Raw genomic sequence first — 26,258 nt, 5'->3', positions numbered from 1 at the left:
TAAGTGTGTATGTATATAAAAACTAATAAAACGTAAAAATATTTGTCAAATTTTCAAACTAAACGATTTTTGTTGTGTCATTTTACAATGAACAAATAAATGACATTTTAAGGTTATCCTACCTGAACGCGATGAATTTTCTGTAAAAAATAAAAAACTCTCCAACTGCAACCAACTTCATTCATAATTCAAATAAATTTTGCAGAAGCGCAATCATTTGTTTGTCGTTGTTATTTGTTTGGTTTTTGTTTTGTGCAAAGAAAGAAAACATTTAATTTATTTAAAAACTACACAAAAAAAAAAAAACGATTAATATTCCCTCGAATCTCATCAAATAATTCAATAAAATCTAAATTATAATGGAAGTTGATGATGAAATCGATGAACGTAGTCCAAATTTGGCTGGCAAAATAAAATCCATTTGGGTGAAGAATTTTGTGTAAGAAACAAACATTTTTGCCAATTCCTTCATTTATTTGGAAATTCTTTATAATTTTACAGAACTTATGATGAATGTGTAATGAATCCAACGGAATATCTAAATATAATAATTGGTCCAAATGGCACAGGCAAATCAACACTTGTTGCTGCAATTGTCCTCGGAATGGGCGGCAGTGCAAAGCTTCTAGCTCGTTCGTCAGCTATTCAAGAATATATCAAGAATGGTAAAACCGAAGCATTAATAAGCATCAAGATTTATGTCAACAATCAGAGGGAAACTAAGAAATTTGTTAGGGAATTCGATTCGGATGGCAAATCGGAATTTAAGGTATTTTTTGTGTAATTTTTGTTTGCCAGTTGTTAATCTTGAAATGATTCTCTATTTCAGATAAATGGAGTTATTGTTACCCACAAAGCTTATATGCGATGCATTTCTGAATATAATATTCAAGTCGATAATTTGTGTCAGTTTCTTCCACAGGATCGAGTTCAGGTGAGAGTTTTTTCTTTTTGTTTGATTTAATCTTATTTGAATATATAAATGCGTCGTTGTAAAGCTTATCTGTGACCTTCATCTTTTTCAATACCAAAGGGCTCAGGTAGCAAGTTGGAATTATAATAGCTTTGTTCCATTGGGAGGTGGCAAAGTACTACTAGTAGTTTACTAGCGTAGTAGTAAACTACCACCTCCAATGGAACAGGGCTAATATCAATATACCTCTAAAATTAATTAATGAGCTTAGGATGAATTTTGATGTATAACTAGCTTCCTATGTGGTTGAATCAGCTTATACATAGTATGGTCAATCTGATTTCGCTTAAAATCAAAGCAGATCCAGTTATTTTTTTTTTTAAACTTCTATTTGCGTAATAGAAAAAGAGCAACACTTGGTTATTGAAGCCTTAACGTACCTAGTTAGTTTCCATTTGAAACTTTTGAAGTTTCTCTTACAAAGATCCAGAATTCAAAACTCGGAGATTTTTATTGAAAAAGCCCAATGCTGTTTTGACTTAATTTTATAATAGGTAGATGTAAAAAAAGAATGGTAACATTAATATCATACTGAAAATTACTTAAATAATTCGGACATATTTACTTCACAGAAATTTGGAACTTACCTTGGAGTCACACTAGAGTCGCATGCCTTCATTCCCATATTATTTTGGGATTTACTGGTAGACCAGAATGTGTGTCTGTGGCTTGTGTCTTGTGTCGCTGTCAAAGTTAAAAAGTATGAAATTAGTATATTGGTGCCAGAATACGTAGCTGTGGCTGTGGCAAGGAAATTCGCTGTGGTACAAGTCGAGTCGACTTTTACTTCAAGCTACAAGCGCAATGACTTTTGACGTTTCTAATGTGGTTGCTCAGTTAATATTATTTTTTTTTCAAGGCAATTGACATTTTAGTGCGCCACATAATTCTGTTCATCTTTTCTACATTTTGAGCGATTTTATTTGACATCTTTTACCACGGCGTTTTTCTTTGCCACAAGCGAATTTCCATTCTGTTCAGCCAGTAAAACGCTTTCAGAATGATTCCGGACGCTTCCGGACTGCCAATTGAAAACGCCATAAGTTAAAATTATTTTTTTTTCAAGGCAATTGACATTTTTGTACGCCACATAATTCTGTTCATCTTTTCTACATTTTGAGCGAATTTATTTGACATCTTATACCACGACGTTTTTCTTTGCTACAAGCGAATTTTCATTCTGTTCAACCAGTTATTCTATAGATGGAAAAATAAAAATAAAAAAAAATGAAGAGCACTTGTCTTTAAAAGTCCTAATTCTGCAAACCTTTTTCATATTCACTTTTAAAGTTTAGATTTTTCCGAACAGTATTTTTGATACAACGATGAAGATTGAAGATTTACCTAAATTTCGCATATTGCACTTAGGAAAGCGCTTCAAATCCGTGTTTCTCTTCTGATGTACCAAAAAAGCTAAGATGCCGTAACAAGGGCATGGATTAAATCAGAATATTCACTTTAAGAAATCACAGAACTTTCCTTGATCTAAGTCACGAGATCTTATAATTTTGTTACATTCCATAATTATTTGTTCCTTAAAAAAAAGCAGTGAATGTGCGTTGAACAAAAAATATAAATTATAACATTAGGCGAGCAAGTATTTTGCTGAAAAGGGTGAATATGGCTCACTCTTGGCCTTATTACCTGATTAAAGTTATTGGACCTATTGCTGTAGGAACGCAGAACTGTAATAATCGTACAATGCAGCCGCCGCACACTGGGGAAATTTGTATGGGAGTGCGGAAAAAATTAAATAAAAACTGAACCACTGAATAGATTTGAATGAAATTTTCAGGGATGACAGTTTTCGTCGTAAGAAATTATTATTATTCATTTCCGCCCACTGCCACGCCCTTTTAAAAAAATTTGTGAGAGTAATAAAGAATTCCGAGTCTCAATTTACTTGTACTTATAGCGTTTTTTTTTTTAATTTTGTTCTATTATTGGATTGGAACCACCTCACCGATTTTAAATACATTAAATGGAAAAGAATAACTCATAGTAGGTACTGTTGTCGAGGTCCACGTCCACGCAAAATAAAAAACCCAAATTATAGTTAAAAATTATTAAAAAAAAACACTTTTTTCATTTTTTTATACAAATTTTTCAAAAGTTAATTCTTTTAAGAGAGCCATTTTTTCCTCAATTAAATGACTCTGATTCTTCTTAATAAAGGAATGGGTCAGATGATCTGTATTTTTCAATCTTCTTCTTCCTTTTCTCGGCGCTGTTATGATCTCGATGTCGAGGGGATCATAACCTTCCCACGTTACTGCTTCACACTAGTGATCCGCCTGTGGGGTTCGCCGGGTTGACCTCAGAAATCGGCGGCAAGCCTCCCGGTTTTGTATTGTTCCGTTTCTAAGGCCAACTGAATGCTGGTGTTTTTGCATCTGCTTGTACCAGGAGTTTTTAGGCCTTCCTTTCTTTTTATTTCGTGTTGGAACGGTATATGATATTGTTTTTTTGACGGGGTTCTCAGGATCTCTCCTTTGAACATGGCAATACCAACTGAGTCGGTCGTGTTCAATTTTTTGGGAGATCTGTATTTTTCAATAATAATTTCAATTTAAATCTTGAGACATTCCATTAGATTTCTGCTTAGATCTTCGCATAAAATGCTTAAAATTCCCATTATTAATAAAATGTATAATAATAAGACGCATAATCCCTTTTCACTCGTTTTTAATTTGAATAGTTTTCAATATATTATGTACATACATTTCAGTTACATATAACGAAAATTAATTTTTCTGAGCCAAGTTCAAAAAATCAAATGTAATTTTATTGTAGTAGATTTGTAAAAAAATGTGTTACGAATTAATTTTATTTTCTCTATTTGTCTTTTCGGATAAGAATTTCAAGCTTGCAGCCAAAAAAACAAAAATCTGACAAAAAGGAGATTTTTTACTTTTCAATTTTCTCGAAAACTAGAAGGCATAGAAACATATGGTTTTCAGTGTTTGGTAAGGAATTAATTAAGGCAGTGTTCTTCATTATTCAAATTGAATTCAAATCCCCAGCCTTGTCAAAAATAGTATTGGATATGTTTTTTTAAATTTTTTTTTCAAAATTTTGACTTTGAAATCGATTATTTCAAAAACAATTCACTTAAAGAACTTAATTTAAAAGCTCAAATTAAGCCTAATATTTTGGCTTTTAAAAAAAGTGTCATTTATAACTGTAAGTGTTACCATTGATTTTTAATATTTTTTTGTTATTTTAAGTAATTTTTAAGAAAATGATTTTTGCGACCAAATGAAGTTTTCAATTACCAATAAAAAACGCAGTGGCACCTGGTGGCACCCAAATTTGGCCTTCATCGAAAGGGAATTTCATAAGGAAAAAGTTTTTAATAGCCTCTAACTGTAGGCAAGTGTAGCTAAAATTATATATACAAAAATATGAAAAAATCAAGCCATTTTTTTCTCTTTTCTTTAAATAATTATATAAAATAGTTAACATCTTTAAAATTAATAATTTCTTCGATTTACAATAGACAAACGATGGCTTCTTTACGGAAAAATAAAAGTGTATGAGTCGGCTCAAGCTAAAAAAAATTACACAGCTTTAATTTGAGGGTATTTTCACTTCATTTTTTATACTTTCAACAACTTGTCCCTTTACAAAGCTCTAAAAAGTAAACTACAAGTCCGATTTTAGTAATTCTTTCTGAAATACTATTGAAATATTCTCCGAGGAACTTTAAATTTTTGACTTTTTTCCGCAAAATCCCCAGTGTGCGCCGTCTACGTGACAGGCTACAGTCTTAGGATTCAGTTACCGTTCAGCAACCCAGACCTGAAGCGATGTGCAAGGCCAATTCTTGAATACGGATGTATAGTGTGGGCACCTTACTATATGATTCATATAAACAGAATTGAAAGTGTTCAGATAAGTGGTCCGATAGAATTGTCCTACCTCCATACTCGGAAAGACTTAAACTTATTAATTTACCATCAATTTCAGTTCACAGAGAGTATTTGCAATTATGTTTTATAATTGGGATAATAAGAGGCTCAATATCTTCTTAAGTGTTGGATCAACTGAATTTTAATGTGGGGCGTGCTGGTTTAAGAAATAGGTTACCAATTTGTCTAGTTTTTAGTAGATCTAACTATGGCGTCAATAGCTCTATGAATCAACTAATTAATATTTTTAACAAAAACTTTCATATAATCGATTCTATTAATGATAATAGAATCCCATAAATTCAAAAATAGCTTCTTTAATCAATTTAATTAATTTAGCAGAATGTCCAAAAGAAATAACCAACAAATTACATACGGTTAAAATAGCAGTTAGTGAGTTTTTCATTTGAACCAACGATATTTAATGTTACGGGTTTAGGTTTAAAATTTAACATTTGCTTAAAGTAATATAAAGAAGATACAATCTCGAATATGAAAATATGAATTGAAAAAAACATCATTCATTGATTTTTTCTGTATCTGCGTGTGCGAATGAACACCGCGCAAAAAATGTAGGTACTCCGCTAAGTGGCTAACGTTCGGGAAATATTAGGGATTAGAAATATAGTCAACGTCATTTTCTAAACGGAAATTTAGGTCGACTACAAATCGAGTTAGGGAGATTTTTCTTAACAGTCAAATTTCCAATTTAATTGCCTAAATTAGAAGAATTTTTGTAATAAAGGAAATCTATCTAATCTATTACTATGCATAAATCGAAGCATCCAGTGCAAGGAACATAATATAAACGCCTCTGTCGTTAAATCTTGAACCCCACACCGAACTTTACTCGAGGAATATTTCTCTCAAGGCAGTAGAAGATTTTCTTCCGTTCTTGTTAATGTCTACACAAGTTGTTTAAGAGAAGAAAACAAAGTTTGATAAGATTGATTTTTCGTTAGTCCTCTGCACTGATATCATTTTTTCAATTTTGAAGCATCAAAGCCTTAGGTGATGTTTGACAACAAATTGACAGGGATTCTGAAATCTGACATGGCTCCATGGAGCTCGTTTTTCACTATTATTGGTCCTCCTACATTAAGGATCGGTTATAGATCGGGAAGTTTTGAGACAATACAAAATTCAATACTTTTGCTTAATGAGCGTATAATATCAAACTGGAAAGTAATACTAGCTGGCCAATAATGTTGCCATAAAAACTACGAATTTGAATTTTCTTTAAATATCCTACTATCACTGTGGTGCCTTACAAGTATATACATACCGTCACTGTTAAAGAAAACCGGCAAGACTCAATAATCCTGTTTTTTGAGTTATTAATGCCAGTGTACTGGAAATAATACATTGTTAATTTTTGTAAACTCAGTATAAATTCGAAAGATTTGCATCCTATAACACAGGATGCAAATCCTGTTTTTTTATTTAAACAGTATGGAAAATTGACAAACTTGGAAACTTAAAACAGCATTTGTGAAGAATTTAGATTTTTGAGTTATTGCGGTTTTTTTTAAAGAGCGACGATATGTACCTGCAACCGTAAAGCTTCTAAATTATTATTTCTTGTTTAAGTCAGTCTATTTTTAGGATTCCCGTTAGTATAAACCACAGAATTTCATTATTTGGACTCAATTTAATCGCACCATGTTCAATATCTTGTTACCAATACCTCTATTATTAATCTATTGCAAGTATGTTTTATGTTTGAAATCCTCATGTTTTACATAAAGACTCAAAATTCTTTGTGGAGACACTTCTATTTTTTTTAAGGAAACATGGAGCTGTACACATAAGCACATGCATGGGGGCAGATGTACTCTATGAAATTGCTTGAGCAGCATTGACTCTGAAAATGGAAAAAATCCCTTTATAATGCTACTAAAAACTTTCATAGTAGTGTTAAAAACCTAAAAACAATCTGCACACTTCTCTTTAGATAAAAAAATTGAACATTTTTTTTGCATTCCAAAACTATCCACAGAACGCAAAATCGAAAAAAGCTATTTAACTATTTTTTGTTGAGATTTTCACTTATTACAACACTTACTCACTCGGAAGACAAATTGAAGACTCTTGATCTAAAATTTTACTTTTAGATATTTTTGATGCTATTCTTCTTATTACAACAAGATATAGCGATTAAGCATAAAGATATTGGTCCTTTCTAATATTCTTAATTTTGTGGCTAGGCCTACCACAAATTAATTAATTTTATGTAAATGTAAAGTTTTATAGTCATGATTTTTAAACATTCAAAACAAAATTTCAATATCAAAATTTATGTGCTCTTTTTAAGGATTTCGCCAAAATGAATCCACAAGAACTCTTAAACAACACAATATCATCCGTCTGTGAACAACCTGTCATCGAAAAGTTTGATAAACTCAAGGAACTGCAGAAGAAAAAACAAAATGCCAAAAACAGTTTAATTGACGATATAAATAGATTAAATGATTTAAAGCATCGTAATGAAGGGTATTATATTTCTTTTTAAATTTGTTTAAAATTCATTTTCAACTAAACAGTTTCTTCAAATTATAGTTTAAAACAAATTCTCGAACGAATGGCAACAAAAAAGAAATTTGCCGAAACCATTAACATTTGCAATGCAAAAAAATTATGGATTGAAACCAAAGAATTGAAAGAAAAAGCTGCCGAAATACGAAGCAATTTAGATGATGCTGAGAAAATTGTTAAAGAACGGCAATCAAGATATAATACTCTGATGAAAGAACAAGGAAAAATAATTCAACAAACTGCCGATCTTGCAAATGAATTACAAAAACAAGTAAATTATCTAACTTTTTTGATTTAATTTAAAATAAATCTCCATCTTTTTCTTTCAAAAGGGCGCCAAATGTGGTGAAGCAACAACAAAAATTGAAAACATTATTGCAAGTATTGAAGATCTAGAAACGAAAATACGAAGAGCGAAACAAGAAATTGAGGTTTGTTTTGAAAAACACACATTTTTTGAATTTAAATTCTAATTTAATTTAAAATTAGACTAAAAAAAAAGAACAAATTGAACGTGATAAGGAAATCGAAAAAGAAAGTATGAGTTTGAGGAAGGACAAAGAAGAATTAGAGAGAGTAGCATCTTCGAGTGGCAGCACATCAGAACGTGCGGCCAAGAGAGAGCAAGTCACAGAACGTTTAAGTAGTTTAAAAGTACAAATATCAGCTCAAATGGCAAAGCGTTCGGAAATCAATAAAGTTCTGGAAGAAGATTATGTGGCAGAAATAACTATGTTAAAAAATCGCATACAATCTTTGGAGAGTTTTAAAGATCAACGTTTAAGAGTAAGTTGGATTTATATTATATTTAAACAAAAAGAACTTTATTTAACTTAATTATTATCTGCAGTTGTTAGAACAAAGACATCCTGATCAGTATAAAGCAGTTATGTGGCTTAGAGAAAACTCAAATCAGTTCCAAGGTCGAATATACGAACCAATGATATTAGAAGTATGTTTTTTCTTTATTTTAAAATTTGAATGTGTTTCATAAACTCAAAATTGTTGAATTGTAATATTCCAGCTTAATGTACCAGATCCGAATCATGCGAAATATTTTGAGAATACCATTGCAGTCAGAGATTTGTTGGCATTTACTTGTGAAGACAAACAAGATATGTCCAAACTTATTGATTGTTTGAGAATTCAGCAACATTTATCGATAAGTATTTTGTATTCACCTCCAGCTGAACAATGTCAATATCGACCAAATCAACATATAAGTTCTTATAGGTTGGTACTTTGAGAAAAAATATGTATTTAAATTTTTTTAAATTCAATTTTTGTTTCTTTTAGTGAATATGGATTTTATGCATTTTTAATTGATCTTCTTGAAGGACCACCAGCAATTTTGAATTATCTTTGTCGCAATTATAATATACAAGGAATTTTGATTGGAACAGAAAAAGTAAATGATTTCATAGAATCATTACCGAGTAATTTACGACATTTTTATGGAGGTAAGAACAAGTTAACGCTTAAGACTTAAATGTAAAATACTTCTTTTGTGATTGGAAAGAGCTTATAAATATTTTTTACCTTTGGAAATGGGATAGCTAAAATGTTTTTCCAATTTCACTATTGAGTTAAGCAGGTTAGATTAGGTAGAAATGTTATTAATTTAACGAGGGAGTTTTTAATAAAGCAGTAGAGGCTAAGAATTTCTATGCTGATTAGATAGCCTGTTTCTTGTAAAAACTATTTTTCGAAGTACCTTATTAATTGGACTTTATTTATTGATTCAAAATACCTAATAAACAAAAAAAAAAAAAAACTAAGTCCAGTTTTTAAATGCATAAAAAAAGCAAATATTTTCATTGCAAATAACTCAGCAACCAGACCTCAAAGAAATGTCACGTAAAGTTCATTTTATAGTTTTACTTTTCAGCATAAGTTCTATTTGATAACCCAGTGAGCAATCTACTCTAAGAATTGAGTTGATTAATATAAAATAAAAATTCAAGTTTGAAGATATCAATGAAATGAGGTTTTCATTGTTATACAGGGTGTCCCAAAAGTAATGGATCAAACGAAATATGCTGATTGGCCAACTTAAGGGCTCTCAGAATTTGGTAACTTGTTCATCCCAAATCCTTACGGTTTTCGATTTAATGCAGTTCTTGTGAAATTTCGAAAAATCCATACTTGGCAACAGTATTTTGCTTCCTACGCCCATAATTGATTTTTGTTTTTAACAATTCTTTCACTAAAACATTGCTTAATAATAAGAAATAATTAATTAATCAAAATATTTTTTATTTCATACGCCATTTTGCTGCAAATTAATTAACAGTTCCATGTTTTATAAAAACTCAATTTCTTTATTTAATTTCAGAGCAACACCGCGAAAAAAGTTTGTATGGTGTGGCAGTGGTTTATTATTTTAAAAACTTGCCCTGTTATTGTAGTTTTCAAAAAGGTATAAAAGTGTCCAAAAATGCAGTTAGATCGAAAAATATTACAATTTGAATACAACAAAACAGGGTTTTTCAGAACGAAAAGCAAGCAAAAATAAACACATTTTCTCCAACTGTTGTTTGTTTATTTCTCTTTGAACAAAAGCCTCTATTTTTGTTTGTATTTTTGCTATGAAAAATCCTGTTTTGCTGAATTCAAATTGTAATATTTTTCGATCTGACTGCATTTTTGGACACTTTTATACCTTTTTGAAAACTACAATAACAGGGCAAGTTTTTAAAATAATAAACCACTGCCACACCATACAAACTTTTTTCGCGCTGTTGCTCTGAAATTAAATAAAGAAATTGAGTTTTTATAAAACATGGAACTGTTAATTAATTTGCAGCAAAATGGCGTATGAAATAAAAAATATTTTGATTAATTAATTATTTCTTATTATTAAGCAATGTTTTAGTGAAAGAATTGTTAAAAACAAAAATCAATTATGGGCGTAGGAAGCAAAATACTGTTGCCAAGTATGGATTTTTCGAAATTCCACAAGAACTGCATTAAATCGAAAACCGTAAGGATTTGGGATGAACAAGTTACCAAATTCTGAGAGGCCTTAAGTTGGTCTATCAGTATATTTCGTTTGATCCATTACTTTTGGGACACCCTGTATATACTCAATTCAAATAAAAAAAAGCCCAAGCGGAAATAAAACCTTTACTTTAATGTTATTTAGCCACTCTTTTTTAAGCTTTTTCAGCAGCTCATTTTTTATTTTAACAAGATTTTCTGCAGGTTTTCGCTTAAGAACTGTCCAAAAGCGTTTCCTATGAAATTTTTGCTTAGAACATCAAAGATGCCAACTTCTTGGCTTTTTCAACCACCATTGCCAAAGAGTAAGAGTTGATTTTTTTTTCCCGTTGAGGAACAACTTTCAAATTTTGTTTGAGCTTTTAAAAACAGATTCATTAATCTTGTCTTGTTGCACTAATGAGTTCGTATGGCATTTATCCGTTATATATGGCAATATTGAGATATTGATGCTAAGAAAACAAATAGATATGTACATCAATAAAGTATGAAACTTGAAATATTCCCTAAGAATTTTGCATTTCGAGTTAACGTTGTCACATGCTCTTTCCTTCCTGTAGAGCTATTTTCATATAACCTAGGGAATATATCTTCAAAGAAATTGCGAAGCCACGTAATTCCCATTGCGCGTGTGTCTTTCAATCAGCCTTTTGAAGATGGAGCCTTTTACTTTAAACAACAAATCTGCTTTTCCACAAGTCAAAGCCATCTTACTATCTTATTTATGTCGATACTATATTCCTAAGTTATTCTCCGTAATAAATTCTTGCAATCTACTATATCCTTAGTTTCCTACCTTTCTGTTTCAGATTTATGGTACCTCTATAGTACAGCTTTATCGCTGATTTTTTTAACAAGACTTTTGTTATTTTTGTTGCTTTTGCCTCCCTATTTGCAAACTTACAGGAACTTCTCGTCTTTTTTTTATCCTTTGAAATTTATCAGTTTTTATTTTATTTTATTTTTTTATATTATTTTTTTAGGCGACGTACAGTATCATGTCTCGATATCAAAGTATTCAAACCATCCAATTCGATCGCAAACAAGAATTCAAAGTCGTAACTTCTTATCGGGTGTGGACAGAGGTGAATTGAATAAATTAAAAAAACGGTAAGCAGAAAATTTACTTAATTTTAAAGTAAACAATAAATATATCTGTTGTATGTGTTTGACCAATTCCTTGTAAATTCTTATTGATATTGTTAATTATAGGCTCTTTTGGTCTTTTTGGTTTTTGAATGCGAATAAAAATAAAAGACTTTGTTATTTAATGTGAAAGAAAGGAATAAAGTCTTTTATTTTTATTCGCATTCAAAAACCAAAAAGACCAAAAGAGCCTTATTAACAATATCAATAAATATATCTCTTAAATTCAAGATACGGAGACAAAGTTCGAGCAACTGATACTCTTCGTAATGAACGTGCCCAAATTGAAGCTAAAACTGACGAATTGGAACATCAACGATCTGAAGCAATGAAAGAATTACGATCATTAGAAATGGTTGTTCATAAACTAAGAGACCTGAAGGAACGACTTCAAAGAAGTGTTCGAAGAGTGAAAGCATTAAAAGATTCAGCTTTGGGTAAATTCATAATTCATGATTTTAACTGTTAATGTTTTCTAACATCAAATAACTCTTTCGTTTAGATATTCCTCATTTTCAAGAACTTCAAAGAGAGAAAACCAAACTCTATGTTAAAGAAATTATTGAGTTTCAAGAAACAAAAGCCAAATGCTTGATAGAATATCAAAGAGCAGTGCAAGAAAAAGAATGTGCTGCAGCTCGTTCAAGTATTTACAGACTTGAAAATGAAGATCTAAATCGCGCAATAACTGAGGCAACTGATACCTTAGTGCAGGGAAAGAAACTTGTTGAAACTGTAAAATCTTCCATGGATTCAGCTGCCAAAAAATATCGTCTTCGATTAGTGGAAGCTAAAAATCTTACCAATGGCTTAAAACCTACAGATCCTAATTTTCCATATACCCAGCAATTTACAGAGCTTCCTGATGACATAGATGGTCTTAAAGATGTCATAAACGATACAAGTGCCCGGTTGGAATGTTTGGGCGAAACTGATAGAAATGTAAGGATTTTTTCATTTAAATTTAAGTTGCTTTAACCTAAAAAAAAATTGTTTCAAAGGTTACCGAAGAATACGAACGCCGCAATAGCCAAATAGAAGCTTTAACAAGAACCATTGAAGAGGCTAAAAGTGGAGATGAAAATCTAATGCATCAAATAGAATCTGTTTATAATGAATGGATTCCAGAAATCAATCACATTATTGAAGTTTTAAATGAAAATTTTGGCAATTTCATGAAAAATATGGATTATGTGGGTGAGATTCTGTTAGCAATGAAAGATCAGGTAAATTTTATTAACAATAAAGCAATTTATAAATTTGTTTTATAACAAATCTATCTTTTTTTTTAGTGGGATTTTGAATCGTACGGCATTCAAATATTGGTTCAATATCGAAGTGGTGTTAAATTACAAGCACTTGATAGATATGTACAATCTGGTGGAGAGAGAGCTGTTGCCATAGCAAATTACACTTTATCACTTCAACAATTAACTCATGTACCTTTTCGGTATGTTATGAGATTGTATAATGTGAATATTTTGTTTGTTAACAAAAAAGTTTTATTTTAGTTGCGTGGACGAAATAAATCAAGGAATGGATCCCAGAAATGAAAGAAAGATATTTGATATGCTGGTGGAAGAGACAACCAGGACAGGAAGTTCACAGTATTTCTTTGTGACACCAAAGGTAAAATATGTAGCAATTTGGTGCTTTTTTTCAAAATTTATTTCTGTCGTGTAACTATTAGGAACTAAAATGAATTGCAAATTTAATAACAAAAATGAACTTTGACTGCAAATAACTCAGCAACCAGACCTCGCTAATAGAGCTTAAAGAGCCCTGTCTTTTCATGTCTCATTCGATAAATTTGGAGTAATTTTTTTTTTAATTAATTTTTTTCGGCAAGGGGTTAGTTAACCTTGGATTTTGTCGAAAATCTAAAAAAAAATAAATTTGTAACTTTTGAAGCTAAATGCATATGATTTTTCGCAACGAACTCATATCTTCAATTCAAAAGTTGTTTCGAGACTTTTGTCCAAAGTTATCGGTTTCCAAAATTGCAAATTTAAAAACAAAAATTAACTTTGATTGTAAATAACCCAGTAACCAGACGTTTTGGGTTTCTATCGCTAATAGAGCTTAAAAACACCTGTTTTGATATCTCACTCGATGGATTTGGAGGAAATTTTTTAAAATGCACTTTTTTCGGGACAGGGGTTAACCTTTGATTTTTGTTGAAAATCTAAGAAAAAATAAATTTATAATTTTTGAAGCTGAATACGTAGGCCTGTTCGCTTCTTTAATTGAAAACTTATTTCGAAACTTTGGTTATCTGCTTCCAAAAATTAACCCATTTTTCAAAAAATTGATAAAAGGAAAAATTTAAAATCCAAAATAATTTATTTTTAATTTTCTCAAATTATATTATTACGGCTGTTAAAACACTGTATTACATTCTTTGTTGAAATCGGTTAAGTCAATTAGAAGAAAGACGTAAATTAAAAAAAAAAGTTTTATGATGTGCAGGTACCGAATAATGGCTAAAAATACATATATTTAATATTTCAAAAGTAGGGCGTTAATTTTCCAAGAGTGGCGTTTTTGAGAAAAAAAAATAGCCTTTTATTCTGGTCATATTACAGGTACTTACTGTCAATTTTGGTATCAAAAATAAAATTTCAATTTCGCCTTTAGAAAATGTTCCAAAACTGGCGCACAATCAAAATACGAGTTTCATCATCCAATTTGTTTATCTTCATCAAATTTAAATAAAAATACATAAAAAAAACGTATTTTATTCGTTTTATGTGGGAAGTTTCATCAGCCACCCTGTATAATGTGAATGCAACACTCTTGTCTTAAGCTAAACAAAATATAGAGATGCTGGAAACCTATGATGACTGAGAATTTTTGTTTTAATATGTAATATCTTCACTTATAAAAAAGCCATACTTTCCTCTTTGAACACCTTTATTTAAAAAAATTCAAAAAAAATATTGAAGTTATTACGTACCTATAAAAAAATATAACTTAAACTTAGAAGTTTTTTATTGTATAATTTCAATTAAATTTAACTTTAACCTCATTATTTATTTACAATAAATACTTTTTTCACATAAATTAAATCAATGATTTCTTTTACGTTTTTTTTTCAGCTCCTTCCAAATTTAAATTGCAACGAAAGAATGACTGTGCACATAGTATTCAATGGAAAATTTGTGAAACCAAAAAATGCATTTGATTTTAATATTGCATAGAAAGAGGAACTCCTACTAATTTTTCTTTTTTTTTTTTTAAACGAACAAATTTTTCTTTTCCTTATTTTCGAAAAATGTTATTTATTATTAATATATGAATGTTTACATGAATATTTATAATTTACATTAGTATTTACTGAAACCAGTTTGTTGAATTCATTTTCGTTACTTACAAGCTTATGAGAGCATTCCAAGATATGTAAATGATATTATAAATTAAGAGTATCTAACAAAAAACGCATTCATTTTGATTTTTAAAAAAATTCTCGTACAATTTGCAGAAAATTCAGTTAATTATTTTTGTTTCTGTTTTTCGTATAAAATACTTTCTTAAATTTTTTTTTTTTCAAACATAAATAGAACTCTATTCTCGTCTATATGTATTTTTTTTTGTTTTGTTTCTTATGCCGTATCTATTTATTTAAACAAAGTTTTTTCTTAACAATGGAATTATATTTGTTTCTAACTTTTAAAAAACTACACAGCTAAAAAACGCAAGGAACGCAATTATTTTTGTACTGTTTTTATTGTTTTTTTTTTTTAATTGTCGTTTTCTTAAGTCTCCTGAACTGCAATTCCATGTATGAGTAGTTTATTTCTATTCTCTATCTGAAATGAAAAATATCTGTTAAAAATGCCATACATTTTGTTTTAAATAATTATTTCAGTATTATACTAAGATTTCTTTATCTTCAAGTGAATTTGTTGTTTTTTATGTTAGTTTATGTATTCATAAAAAAATAAACCTAGAAATAAAAAAACATGGCTAGTATTTTTGTACTTACATTTTAAGGAATTGATGTTTATTTAAATAAAAAGATGAATAAATAATATATTTTTGCATTACTTAAAATTGTGATATGTATTTTTTATTATACTTAAATTTATGAATAAATGAACAAAGACTATGACACATTTTTATGCGTGTAATGAAGAGGGCCTACATTTGGACACCGAATCTAAACGGCCAAGGGTTTTAAAAATATGAATTCCATAAATGCATTTGAAATTAAAAAAAAGTATTTGCTGCAAATAAAATTAAAATTTACATTAAAAAAAAAAAAACAAACAAAAATATTGAATGCTAAATGCATTAATATCCGTTAAATTTCTTACAATTTTGACTATTTGAAAATACATTAGAACCAATGTTATAGTTGACATAGCTGAGGTATTTGTTCAAATAGTCAAAATTGTAAGAAAAATTTTTATTTGCAATACATTTTTTTTTTTAATTTAAAATATTTTTATTTGCAATAAAAATTTTATTTTCAGTTGAAATTATACCTATTTTTTTTAATGCTATTTTTACTTGCGATATAGGTTAGGGTGCGCCTTATATTGGGTAAACATTTTTTTTTGTTAATTTTGACCTTCCCAACCCGCCATTTTGTTCTTTGTCATGAAAAAAAAATTGTCTGAAAAATTTATAAAAATGAATAATATTTAGAGGTCGCTACCGGCATAGTGAATTCATGGTATAGTGAATTTGTGGAATTAATTTCAAAAACATGAATTATGTTTTGTTTAAACATTTTTTATTATTTATACAAGGCAATATACCAGCAGCTTGCCAGACACCATAGCGGTTTGATTTGGTTGAGATAAGATCATCGTATTGGAGAAGAGGGGGTGGTTTATTCCCCTCTTTTTAGCCTGGAGGGCAAATTTTCTAGGAATTTGACTTAGATTGGAAAAAAAATCATTAAAAATCGACGGTTATATCTACAATAACTTTCTATCCTTTTTTGGAAAGCTAATAACTTTTTCTTTTATTATGTTTTTATGTACTATTTTACCTGTACTATGAAGTTTTTGCACTCAAAACTAATTCTGAACAGCAAGTGTTTCGGTAAATACCTCGACTTCTTGTGTTCCAAATTCGGCAGATTAAAATCCGTTTTCAATAAAAAACGCAATATTTTAAACGAAAAACAATTTTAAAAAACGATTTTGTTAAAAAAAATTCAAATGTAAGTTTTAAGACAAATTTTTTGAAAATCATTATTAACGGTACCTGCCATAGTACCGTTTATTTTTAAATCCGATTTACTCCGAAACTACTTATTCGATTTCAATGAAACTTTTTGTAAAATAGCACTTACATAATTTTTATATAAGCCAAAAATAAAATTTTGAAAAAAATAATTTTTGGATTTTAAAAAATATTTTGAATTTTTTTTTTTTTTTTGAAAAGTCAATTTTCGAAAACGGGACGAATTTTTTTGAAATTTTGGTTTTAGATGTTGATTAGTGATTTCTACAAAATGGCATATTAATTTTATTTTAAAACTTTTTTTTCCGAAAAAACATTTATAAAAAATTAGTTTTTTATTAAACGGCTCTAACGATTTTGAAATTTTTTTTCTAAAAATAGGTAGGTACATCTTAATAAAACAAATGAAATTGTATACTTGTTTTGGAGGGCAATTCAATTTTAGGTGCTGTTTTATTATTTTGAAGACGATTTTTATGTTTTTTTTTTATTTTTTTTTTTGCTTTTATATACCTACAATAATTACATTTACTAAATTTCTATATAAAAAGTCAATTTTTTTTTAATCTCAAAGTCAAAGCAAATGCATTAGGTACAGAAATGATTTTTTACAACCCTGGTAAGTAGTTATATTTACTATTCTTCATAAAATTATCTGGATAATGGCCTTTAAATAATTGCAACCACAAACCCCAAATAAACAAATAATCAATTAACAATTAATTGGGCTCAATTTGAATTTTCCAAAAGCAAAACAAATTATTACCAAACTATCGCAATCCTTTTTTGCACAAGAAAACTTCAAAATAGGCAGATTTATCATACCTAAATGAATTCTAATTAATATCAACAAAAAAACTTCAACTATTATTCAATGTCTGACCTCAATGGTCACTTCAGATCTATACATCAGCCAATTAACAACAAGCCAAACTGGCGATGGAATACAAATAGCAAACGACTAACGACGACGAAGACAACAACAACCGACACGCCAGCAACGACGACGACGATCTTATTCTATTAGGTTTGGGTTATAGTTTTTTTTTTCTTCCATCCTTGGCTTTCAATGCTAACAAATTCTTCCTCATTATATGCAAAAGATCGATTATGAAGAACCCCCCAGTTCAGTTCAGTAAAAAAAAAATAACATAAAAATCAACAAAAAAATAAAAAAATAAATAAAATAAAAATTCTCTCCAGTCACGATTTTAAGCACGCGCCGATTAATTCACTGATATTACTTACTACAAGTGGAAGCAGCCAGCAGCGCAAGCATTTCCACATCCATCGCGCATCGCATCGGACCGTTTGCATATACAAAAGGCCAGTCGTGAGGTCCATTCATCCAATCGGCTGCATTACATCGGCCTCATTTCTTCTCTTTTAACTTTGTAATTGTTTCTGTTTTACAATGCACTTCTATATAATCCTCTTTACCGAGCTCCCGCTTCAGCTTCCTCTATCATCACCACCTGGGTTGTTTTAAATTTTACTCCCATTTAGATTTTTTCCAATGGTAAACTCTTTTTGCCTTTTGTGTGTTCGAGTAAATTTGGTTTCATGTATAATTTGCCTCTAATAGATATTATTCCACCTAAAAGGTCTTTGCGATAACATACCTTTAGGATAAAAAAAAATAAGGGTCAATGATGCAGTCCTTTTTTATTATTGGTTCAATGGTAATTGTTATATCGGATGTGATCTTGGAAGATACCCATAAGTTAAGTATTTTTGTGAAAATTTGGTAAATTGAATTAAAATTATAGGAAGCTCGATTTTAGAAGAATTTTGTTTGGTCTTCCGGAAGCACTAGATAAGATAGTTCTTTTAAAAAAGAAGGCAAATTGATTCTGTTTTTAAAAGAGAAATGAAAATAACGATTTTGCATATTTATTAATTTCCCACTTAGGTATGCTCTGAATTTTTAAAAGCTTTAATTGGTCAGCTGTTAGAAGATAATTGACATTTGGTTCTGATCAATCATCAGAACTTAACTTTTTAGTTAGTAAAATTTTATTTAGAATTAGTGTAAGCAAGCAATTAAAGTGACAAATAGAACTTGTTTTCGGGTCACCGTGGTGTATGCGTACTTTTTTCGATAGAAAAATTAAAATCAGTTCTAGCGCTGACCAGATAATCATCTCAATTGGTTTGTATAATCTGACCGTTTAAAGTTTTATGTGTAAGGTAAGGTGTAAAATTCACACAGCCAGATTTTATGAATGCATCATTTTCTAATACCGTAATAGTACAGGTAAAATAGGCATTTATAAAAAAAAAAATTGTTCCACTCATGAAACTTGGCAAAAAGTTTACTTTTGGGATAAGAACCAAGTACAAAAAAAGTCTATAAAAAAAAAGTTGGGTGGAAGTGAATGCACAAGGAAAGATATTTATATTACACTGAGGGAAAAAAACGCAACGTAAAATGTAAAATGTTCAACGTTGATTTAATGTTGAAAAAATTAACATAAAACTTCTTCAAAATAAAATTGAAGCAAAGTAAGAATTTTTTTTATTTTTGTCGGACTTCAGCTTTTGTTACAATTTATCACTCTAATTTTTAACAGTGACATTGCACGTTGGCAAAGCATTCGCCTAGTAACCCAAGAGTTGTAGGTTCGATCCCCAGCGGCAGACCATTTTTTCTATTTTTTTTAATAAATTGATGCTTTTTTTTAAAGTTGAAACAACTTTGTTTTAAAAATGTTTTATATCGGTAAACCACTTTAAACTAACGATGTTCTATTTAGATTTTAAAATTTTCGTCTTCAACGCAAAATCATTCCGAAAAATAGTTGAATCAACGTGGTTTTCGTTGATTTTAAGTTGTTTTTTCCCTCAGTGTACCTACAACTTTGGTTAAGTAACTTATTCGATGAAGCCAATAGTGTAGTAGATATAGACCAATTCACGTTTTTCAAAATGGCGGATTTCGCCAGGTGTCCAGGCGTCCCGAAAACCAGGACTTAAGTTTTTTTAATACCCTTCTTTCAGATTTGAAAAAATCAGCCGTCCTGTATATCGTTCCACAAAATGCCTGTTTAGTGGAGTCAAATTAGCTTTATACCTCGGAATCCAGGGAAAGTCGATGCATCTGAAAAACGAGTTTGGGCTGCATTATAATAGGGTCAAATAAGAAAGTTAAAAAAAAAAATTTCACCGCTCTCGATTACAACAGTTTTTATAGACCGTTTACTGTCATTCCGTATGCAAGCGTCAATCGGAATTGCTGTCTCATTTTAGATTTTGATCAAACTTTGTAGGGATGTTCTCTAGGACTGTAAGGAAGCAAATCCATGATGATTTAATTTTAAGTTGCGTGGTTTCCCCGCTACCCGCTTTCGAACTTTTTCAGAAGGTCATTTTTATGTTATTATAGCTTTGCGTCTACTAAAGATATCTTTTTGTTTGAAACGCCATTTTAAAGCTTACACTGAGGGAAAAACACTTTAAGCTCCCATACAAAAAACTTTAAAATCAAAAGTGTTTATTAACAAAAGAGCACTGTAACGATTTACTTTAAAATTAAAAGTGACACTTTAAATTTTTTCACGTCCGTGTGAAACATTTTAAATTTCAAAGTGAAATCGTTAAAATTTAAAGTCGCTCACTTTAAAAATAAAAACACTTTTAAGTTTAAAGGGAACACTTTCAATATCAAAATGACACTTTTAAATTTGATTTGAAAGTGTTTAATATAAAATGTAAAGTGTTTTTAAAGCATTCACTTTTAAATTAAATTTAAAATGGCTCACTTTAAAAGTCAAATGGTACACTTTTAAAACACTTTCAAAAGCGTTCACTTTAAAATTTAAAGCGTTTTTAAAGCTTTCACTTTTAAATTAAATTTAAAATCGTTTGCTTTAAAAATTAAATGGTACACTTTTAAAAACCATTCAAAAGCGTTCACTTTAAAATTTAAAGCGTTTTTAAAGCTTTCACTTTTAAATTAAATTTAAAATCGTTTGCTTTAAAAATTAAATGGTACACTTTTAAAATCCATTCAAAAGCGTTCACTTTAAAATTTAAAGCGTTTTTAAAGCTTTCACTTTTAAATTAAATTTAAAATCGTTTGCTTTAAAAATTAAATGGTACACTTTTAAAAACCATTCAAAAGCGTTCACTTTAAAATTTAAAGCGTTTTTAAAGCTTTCACTTTTAAATTAAATTTAAAATCGTTTGCTTTAAAAATTAAATGGTACACTTTTAAAAACCATTCAAAAGCGTTCACTTTAAAATTTAAAGCGTTTTTAAAGCTTTCACTTTTAAATTAAATTTAAAATCGTTTGCTTTAAAAATTAAATGGTACACTTTTAAAATCCATTCAAAAGCGTTCACTTTAAAACTTAAAGCGTTTTTAAGGCGTTCATTTTTAAATTAAATTTAAAATCGTTTGCTTTAAAAATTAAATGGTACACTTTTAAAATCCATTCAAAAGCGTTCACTTTAAAACTTAAAGCGTTTTTAAGGCGTTCATTTTTAAATTAAATTTAAAATCGTTTGCTTTAAAAATTAAATGGTACACTTTTAAAATCCATTCAAAGGCGTTCACTTTAAAACTTAAAGCGTTTTTAAAGCGTTCATTTTTAAATTAAATTTAAAATCGTTTGCTTTAAAAATTAAATGGTACACTTTTAAAATCCATATAAAAGCGTTCACTTTGAAATTTAAAGCATCTTTAAAGCGTTCATTTTCAAATTTAATTTAAAATGGTTTGCTTTAAAAATTAAATGGTACACTTTTAATATCAATATCATTAAAAAAATTATCTACATATTTTAAAGCATAAGTATTTTATACCTTAAAATAAAAAATGATAGTAGTTCAGTAATAATGAATCTTAACTTCCTGAAGCACATACTTACATTTGAACTCATCCAGTGTTTTGATCTCTTTTTCTTCATAACTGAAAGGTAAATTTAATTCGAATTGAAAAAAGAAGAGATAATTTTAGTTTCATATTAATTTTTTTTATTGCAATTTTTTAGCATGTAACAAAAAATATAATTTTTTAAAAATTAAGTTAACATTAAGTTTTAACAAAGCTTTAAGCCTAGCATACATTTATAAAAAGAAATATTTTACAGTTTCAGTTTTTCGTATAAAGTTTTTTATAAAGTTTTTTATAAAGTTTACATTAAGTTTTTACAAGGTTTTAAGCCTAGCATAAGTTTTACCATTATTTATCTGATATAAATTCATGGGAGGACTCGTGAACTCTGAAATTTTTAAAAGTTTCAAGGAATTTTCTTTTGATCCAATTTCAAATGATTGAAAATGTTTATCGAAAAGTATAGTTTTTATAGGATAGCAAAGAACGAAAATTGTCCCGTGTTCATAAATAAAAAGTTTAATTTTGTAAAATGATACATTGACACCACAGGCTTTTGCTAAATACCTGTTTTCTTTATATTCAGTACCTTTATAATTAACATTACTTGAGATATGCACACTTTTAAGATTTATATTATGATTCAAAATTATGATTGGAAAATAATCTTCTTTTGATATATCGTTAATACAAAATATTTTAGGGTCGAAGAAACTAGGCAAACCATTTTTGAATTTTAGCAAAAAGTTGGAAAAAACTAACGAACTTTTAATAGCTGCAGAGTATGAAGGATTTACTCTGGATGTTATACTATTAAAATAAATTTTGGTATCTTTGTGTTTTGCTTCGAAACGCATTGCCCACACAAATTTAGGGGGGCCACACATTTTAATAGCACGAGGATAATGGACTAAGAAATGATGTTTTGGCTTCAAATTACCGTAAAGTTCGATATAAAGCTGGTGATGCGCTTTTATAAGATGACGTAAGTGATCTATTTCGCTATCAGAAAACACAGATTGAAATAATATGTCAACAATTTCTACAAGCAAAATAAGGAGTTTCCAATGTTTAACACTTGGTTGAATTAAATCTCCAATCATAAGTGGCAGGAAGTGTGTAAAACAATGTGTTTCACTAGCTGTCATTTTCAGGTTAAATGATTTAAGTTTTTCTATTTTAAGTGGCTGTGAAATATCTCCAATGTCAGTGTCTCCGAACTGAAATAATTGTTTTCTACTATTAATAGCATCTATGGAAATGATGTTTTCATTTATCAAACCCAAGAGGATATTGCAAATATCATAAACGCATACTCCTTCCAAAATATCATGCATAAGATCAAAATAGAAATTGTCCGTGACGTGAAAGCTTTTTAAGGAATTGAAGATACATTCTGACCTTATACCTGTCTCTTGAAAATTGTTTTCGTTTAGATCTTTCTGATATTGAAGGCGGTTTCGTAATAATTTCTCATTCTCGGAAATGTCGGTCTGCATGTTACTCTTTGGAGTGGTGCACGCTCGACAATAGCGCTTCGCATTGAAGGATTGCGTAAACCCCAAAATACTGTTGAGGCCTAAGTTATCTCCAACCACTAAGCCAATAATGAAATGTACTTTAACAATTCGGTCGGACAATTCAATATTAATTCCTTCTTCCAATGCTTTTAACTCTTCGATTAAATGGTATAAAGAGTTTTCGTACCCACAAAGTTTCAGATCATTTGCCGCTATGAAAGCAGCGTTAAACACGAAATCTAATTTGGAAAGTATATATTGCGGCATAGTTGGAAAATTGTAGTAACAACCACAAATTGAAAATGTATGTGTACCCAAAGCGTTATTAATTTGAAAATCATCAAAATATAAATTAAATGGTATTAATAGATCCGAATCGAATTTTTGTTTTTTTAAACGGAAAACTTCAGCGTTACAAAAATTTGACAAACTGTTGGTATATAACATGTTGTTTGTATTTTTCATTGTCAATTTAAAGACATTAGGTAGTTCAAATAAGGTTTTAATCTGGAATTGTAAAGGCATTATTTGAATACTCAAGGATTTTGCACCGAGCGTAGGATTACCATGAAGAACCTTTTCAACAATCCCATTCATTATGATAAAAGATTTCGGATAATCGTATATTTTCATTTCATTTAAAACTTTAAGCATTCTATGTTCAGATGATATATCTTGAAATGGACTATCGCAGAATTCTAATATGGTTTTAAAGTCTTGCTCTACGTCCGGAGGTAAGGAAAGGGATGAATTACATAATAATAATTTCATTGACGACGAAATAGTTGAAACCAAGTCTGTAACAATCTTTTGAATATGAGCGACTTCTTTTCTAGGTACAGAATTTTTGGCGTAAATTTCAAGACACAAAACTAAGGATTTATATTTCAAGTTAGATATAATTTCTTCTATGTGTACTTTAGATGATAAGTAAGATTCTTTTTTTAGCGGAGATAGGATTGTAGTTGAGTTTGGCAATACTTCAACTTCTGCTTGGTGTACTGTTGGGAGACAAATATTTTCATTTGTTTTGTGTGATAATAAATGGCGCTTTAAGAGAAAAAAGCTAGAAAATAGTTGTCCGCAGTTGTTTTGAGCACATTGTAAAATGTCTTTTTTAGTGAGAAAGTGATAATATTTAAAATGACCTACAAGCACATCAGCGGAAGGAAGCTCTTGAGAGCAAATGTAACACTTGAACATATTGGTTTTGATTATACAAAAATACCAATATATTTGAAATTCAAGAGAGACAAATACCAACTTAAAGAAACATAAGCTGTGGCAAATAAGGAAAATAAATGAATGAAGTTTAATATTTTTTGTTAATGTTAAATGTTAAATTTTAAGACTTTTAAAACGTAAGCCGTATTTATTTCGTAAAAAAAACTATTGGATAAAATTCCAAAGAATGAAATAAGTGAAGGATAAAGTAAAGTTAAGCTGGGACTTTTTAATTCCAAAACAATGAAATAAGACTTTTAAAACGTAAGCCGTATTTATTTCGTAAAAAAACTGTTGGATAAAATTCCAAAGAATGAAATAAGTGAAGGATAAAGTAAAGTTAAGCTGGGACTTTTTAATTCCCAAACAATGAAATAAGACTTTTAAAACGTAAGCCGTATTTATTTCGTAAAAAAACTGTTGGATAAAATTCCAAAGAATGAAATAAGTGAAGGATAAAGTAAAGTTAAGCTGGGACTTTTTAATTCCCAAACAATGAAATAAGACTTTTAAAACGTAAGCCGTATTTATTTCGTAAAAAAACTGTTGGATAAAATTCCAAAGAATGAAATAAGTGAAGGATAAAGTAAAGTTAAGCTGGGACTTTTTAATTCCAAAACAATGAAATAAGACTTTTAAAACGTAAGCCGTATTTATTTCGTAAAAAAACTGTTGGATAAAATTCCAAAGAATGAAATAAGTGAAGGATAAAGTAAAGTTAAGCTGGGACTTTTTAATTTCCAAACAATGAAATAAGACTTTTAAAACGTAAGCCGTATTTATTTCGTAAAAAAACTGTTGGATAAAATTCCAAAGAATGAAATAAGTGAAGGATAAAGTAAAGTTAAGCTGGGACTTTTTAATTCCCAAACAATGAAATAAGACTTTTAAAACGTAAGCCGTATTTATTTCGTAAAAAAACTGTTGGATAAAATTCCAAAGAATGAAATAAGTGAAGGATAAAGTAAAGTTAAGCTGGGACTTTTTAATTCCAAAACAATGAAATAAGACTTTTAAAACGTAAGCCGTATTTATTTCGTAAAAAAACTGTTGGATAAAATTCCAAAGAATGAAATAAGTGAAGGATAAAGTAAAGTTAAGCTGGGACTTTTTAATTTCCAAACAATGAAATAAGACTTTTAAAACGTAAGCCGTATTTATTTCGTAAAAAAACTGTTGGATAAAATTCCAAAGAATGAAATAAGTGAAGGATAAAGTAAAGTTAAGCTGGGACTTTTTAATTCCCAAACAATGAAATAAGACTTTTAAAACGTAAGCCGTATTTATTTCGTAAAAAAACTGTTGGATAAAATTCCAAAGAATGAAATAAGTGAAGGATAAAGTAAAGTTAAGCTGGGACTTTTTAATTCCAAAACAATGAAATAAGACTTTTAAAACGTAAGCCGTATTTATTTCGTAAAAAAACTGTTGGATAAAATTCCAAAGAATGAAATAAGTGAAGGATAAAGTAAAGTTAAGCTGGGACTTTTTAATTCCCAAACAATGAAATAAGACTTTTAAAACGTAAGCCGTATTTATTTTGTAAAAAAACTGTTGGATAAAATTCCAAAGAATGAAATAAGTGAAGGATAAAGTAAAGTTAAGCTGGGACTTTTTAATTCCAAAACAATGAAATAAGACTTTTAAAACGTAAGCCGTATTTATTTCGTAAAAAAACTGTTGGATAAAATTCCAAAGAATGAAATAAGTGAAGGATAAAGTAAAGTTAAGCTGGGACTTTTTAATTCCCAAACAATGAAATAAGACTTTTAAAACGTAAGCCGTATTTATTTCGTAAAAAAACTGTTGGATAAAATTCCAAAGAATGAAATAAGTGAAGGATAAAGTAAAGTTAAGCTGGGACTTTTTAATTCCAAAACAATGAAACAAGACTTTTAAAACGTAAGCCGTATTTA

At 29.3% G+C, this 26,258-nt stretch overlaps 1 protein-coding gene across 1 annotated transcript; it reads left to right on the top strand.

Annotated features, from left to right (window-relative positions):
* The first annotated feature begins 200 nt into the window (after positions 1-200).
* On the top strand, positions 201-14,910 carry LOC129920034 (structural maintenance of chromosomes protein 5). The gene is made up of 17 exons (XM_056001188.1): positions 201-439; positions 502-769; positions 830-934; positions 7,199-7,377; positions 7,444-7,690; positions 7,752-7,850; positions 7,909-8,205; positions 8,270-8,371; positions 8,444-8,652; positions 8,716-8,879; positions 11,403-11,529; positions 11,797-12,002; positions 12,068-12,507; positions 12,567-12,791; positions 12,858-13,015; positions 13,077-13,194; positions 14,664-14,910. The coding sequence occupies exons 1-17, from the start codon at positions 360-362 to the stop codon at positions 14,763-14,765; spliced, it is 3,126 nt and encodes a 1,041-aa protein (XP_055857163.1). The 5' UTR covers positions 201-359; the 3' UTR covers positions 14,766-14,910.
* The last annotated feature ends 11,348 nt before the right edge of the window (positions 14,911-26,258 follow it).

This window comes from Episyrphus balteatus, chromosome 4 (assembly GCF_945859705.1).
Source record: "Episyrphus balteatus chromosome 4, idEpiBalt1.1, whole genome shotgun sequence".
NCBI lineage: Eukaryota > Metazoa > Arthropoda > Insecta > Diptera > Syrphidae > Episyrphus > Episyrphus balteatus.
Note: the sequence above shows the minus strand (reverse complement) of the source record. Positions and strands in the feature narration are given on the sequence as shown.

Excerpts from the sequence above, each read along its gene's own strand:
- LOC129920034 (XM_056001188.1), top strand. The coding sequence starts at position 360 with ATGGAAGTTGATGATGAAATCGATGAACGTAGTCCAAATTTGGCTGGC. Across the intron at positions 770-829 it reads ATGGCAAATCGGAATTTAAG|ATAAATGGAGTTATTGTTAC; the intron begins GTATTTTTTGTG and ends TCTCTATTTCAG. Across the intron at positions 12,003-12,067 it reads ATTAAAAGATTCAGCTTTGG|ATATTCCTCATTTTCAAGAA; the intron begins GTAAATTCATAA and ends TCTTTCGTTTAG.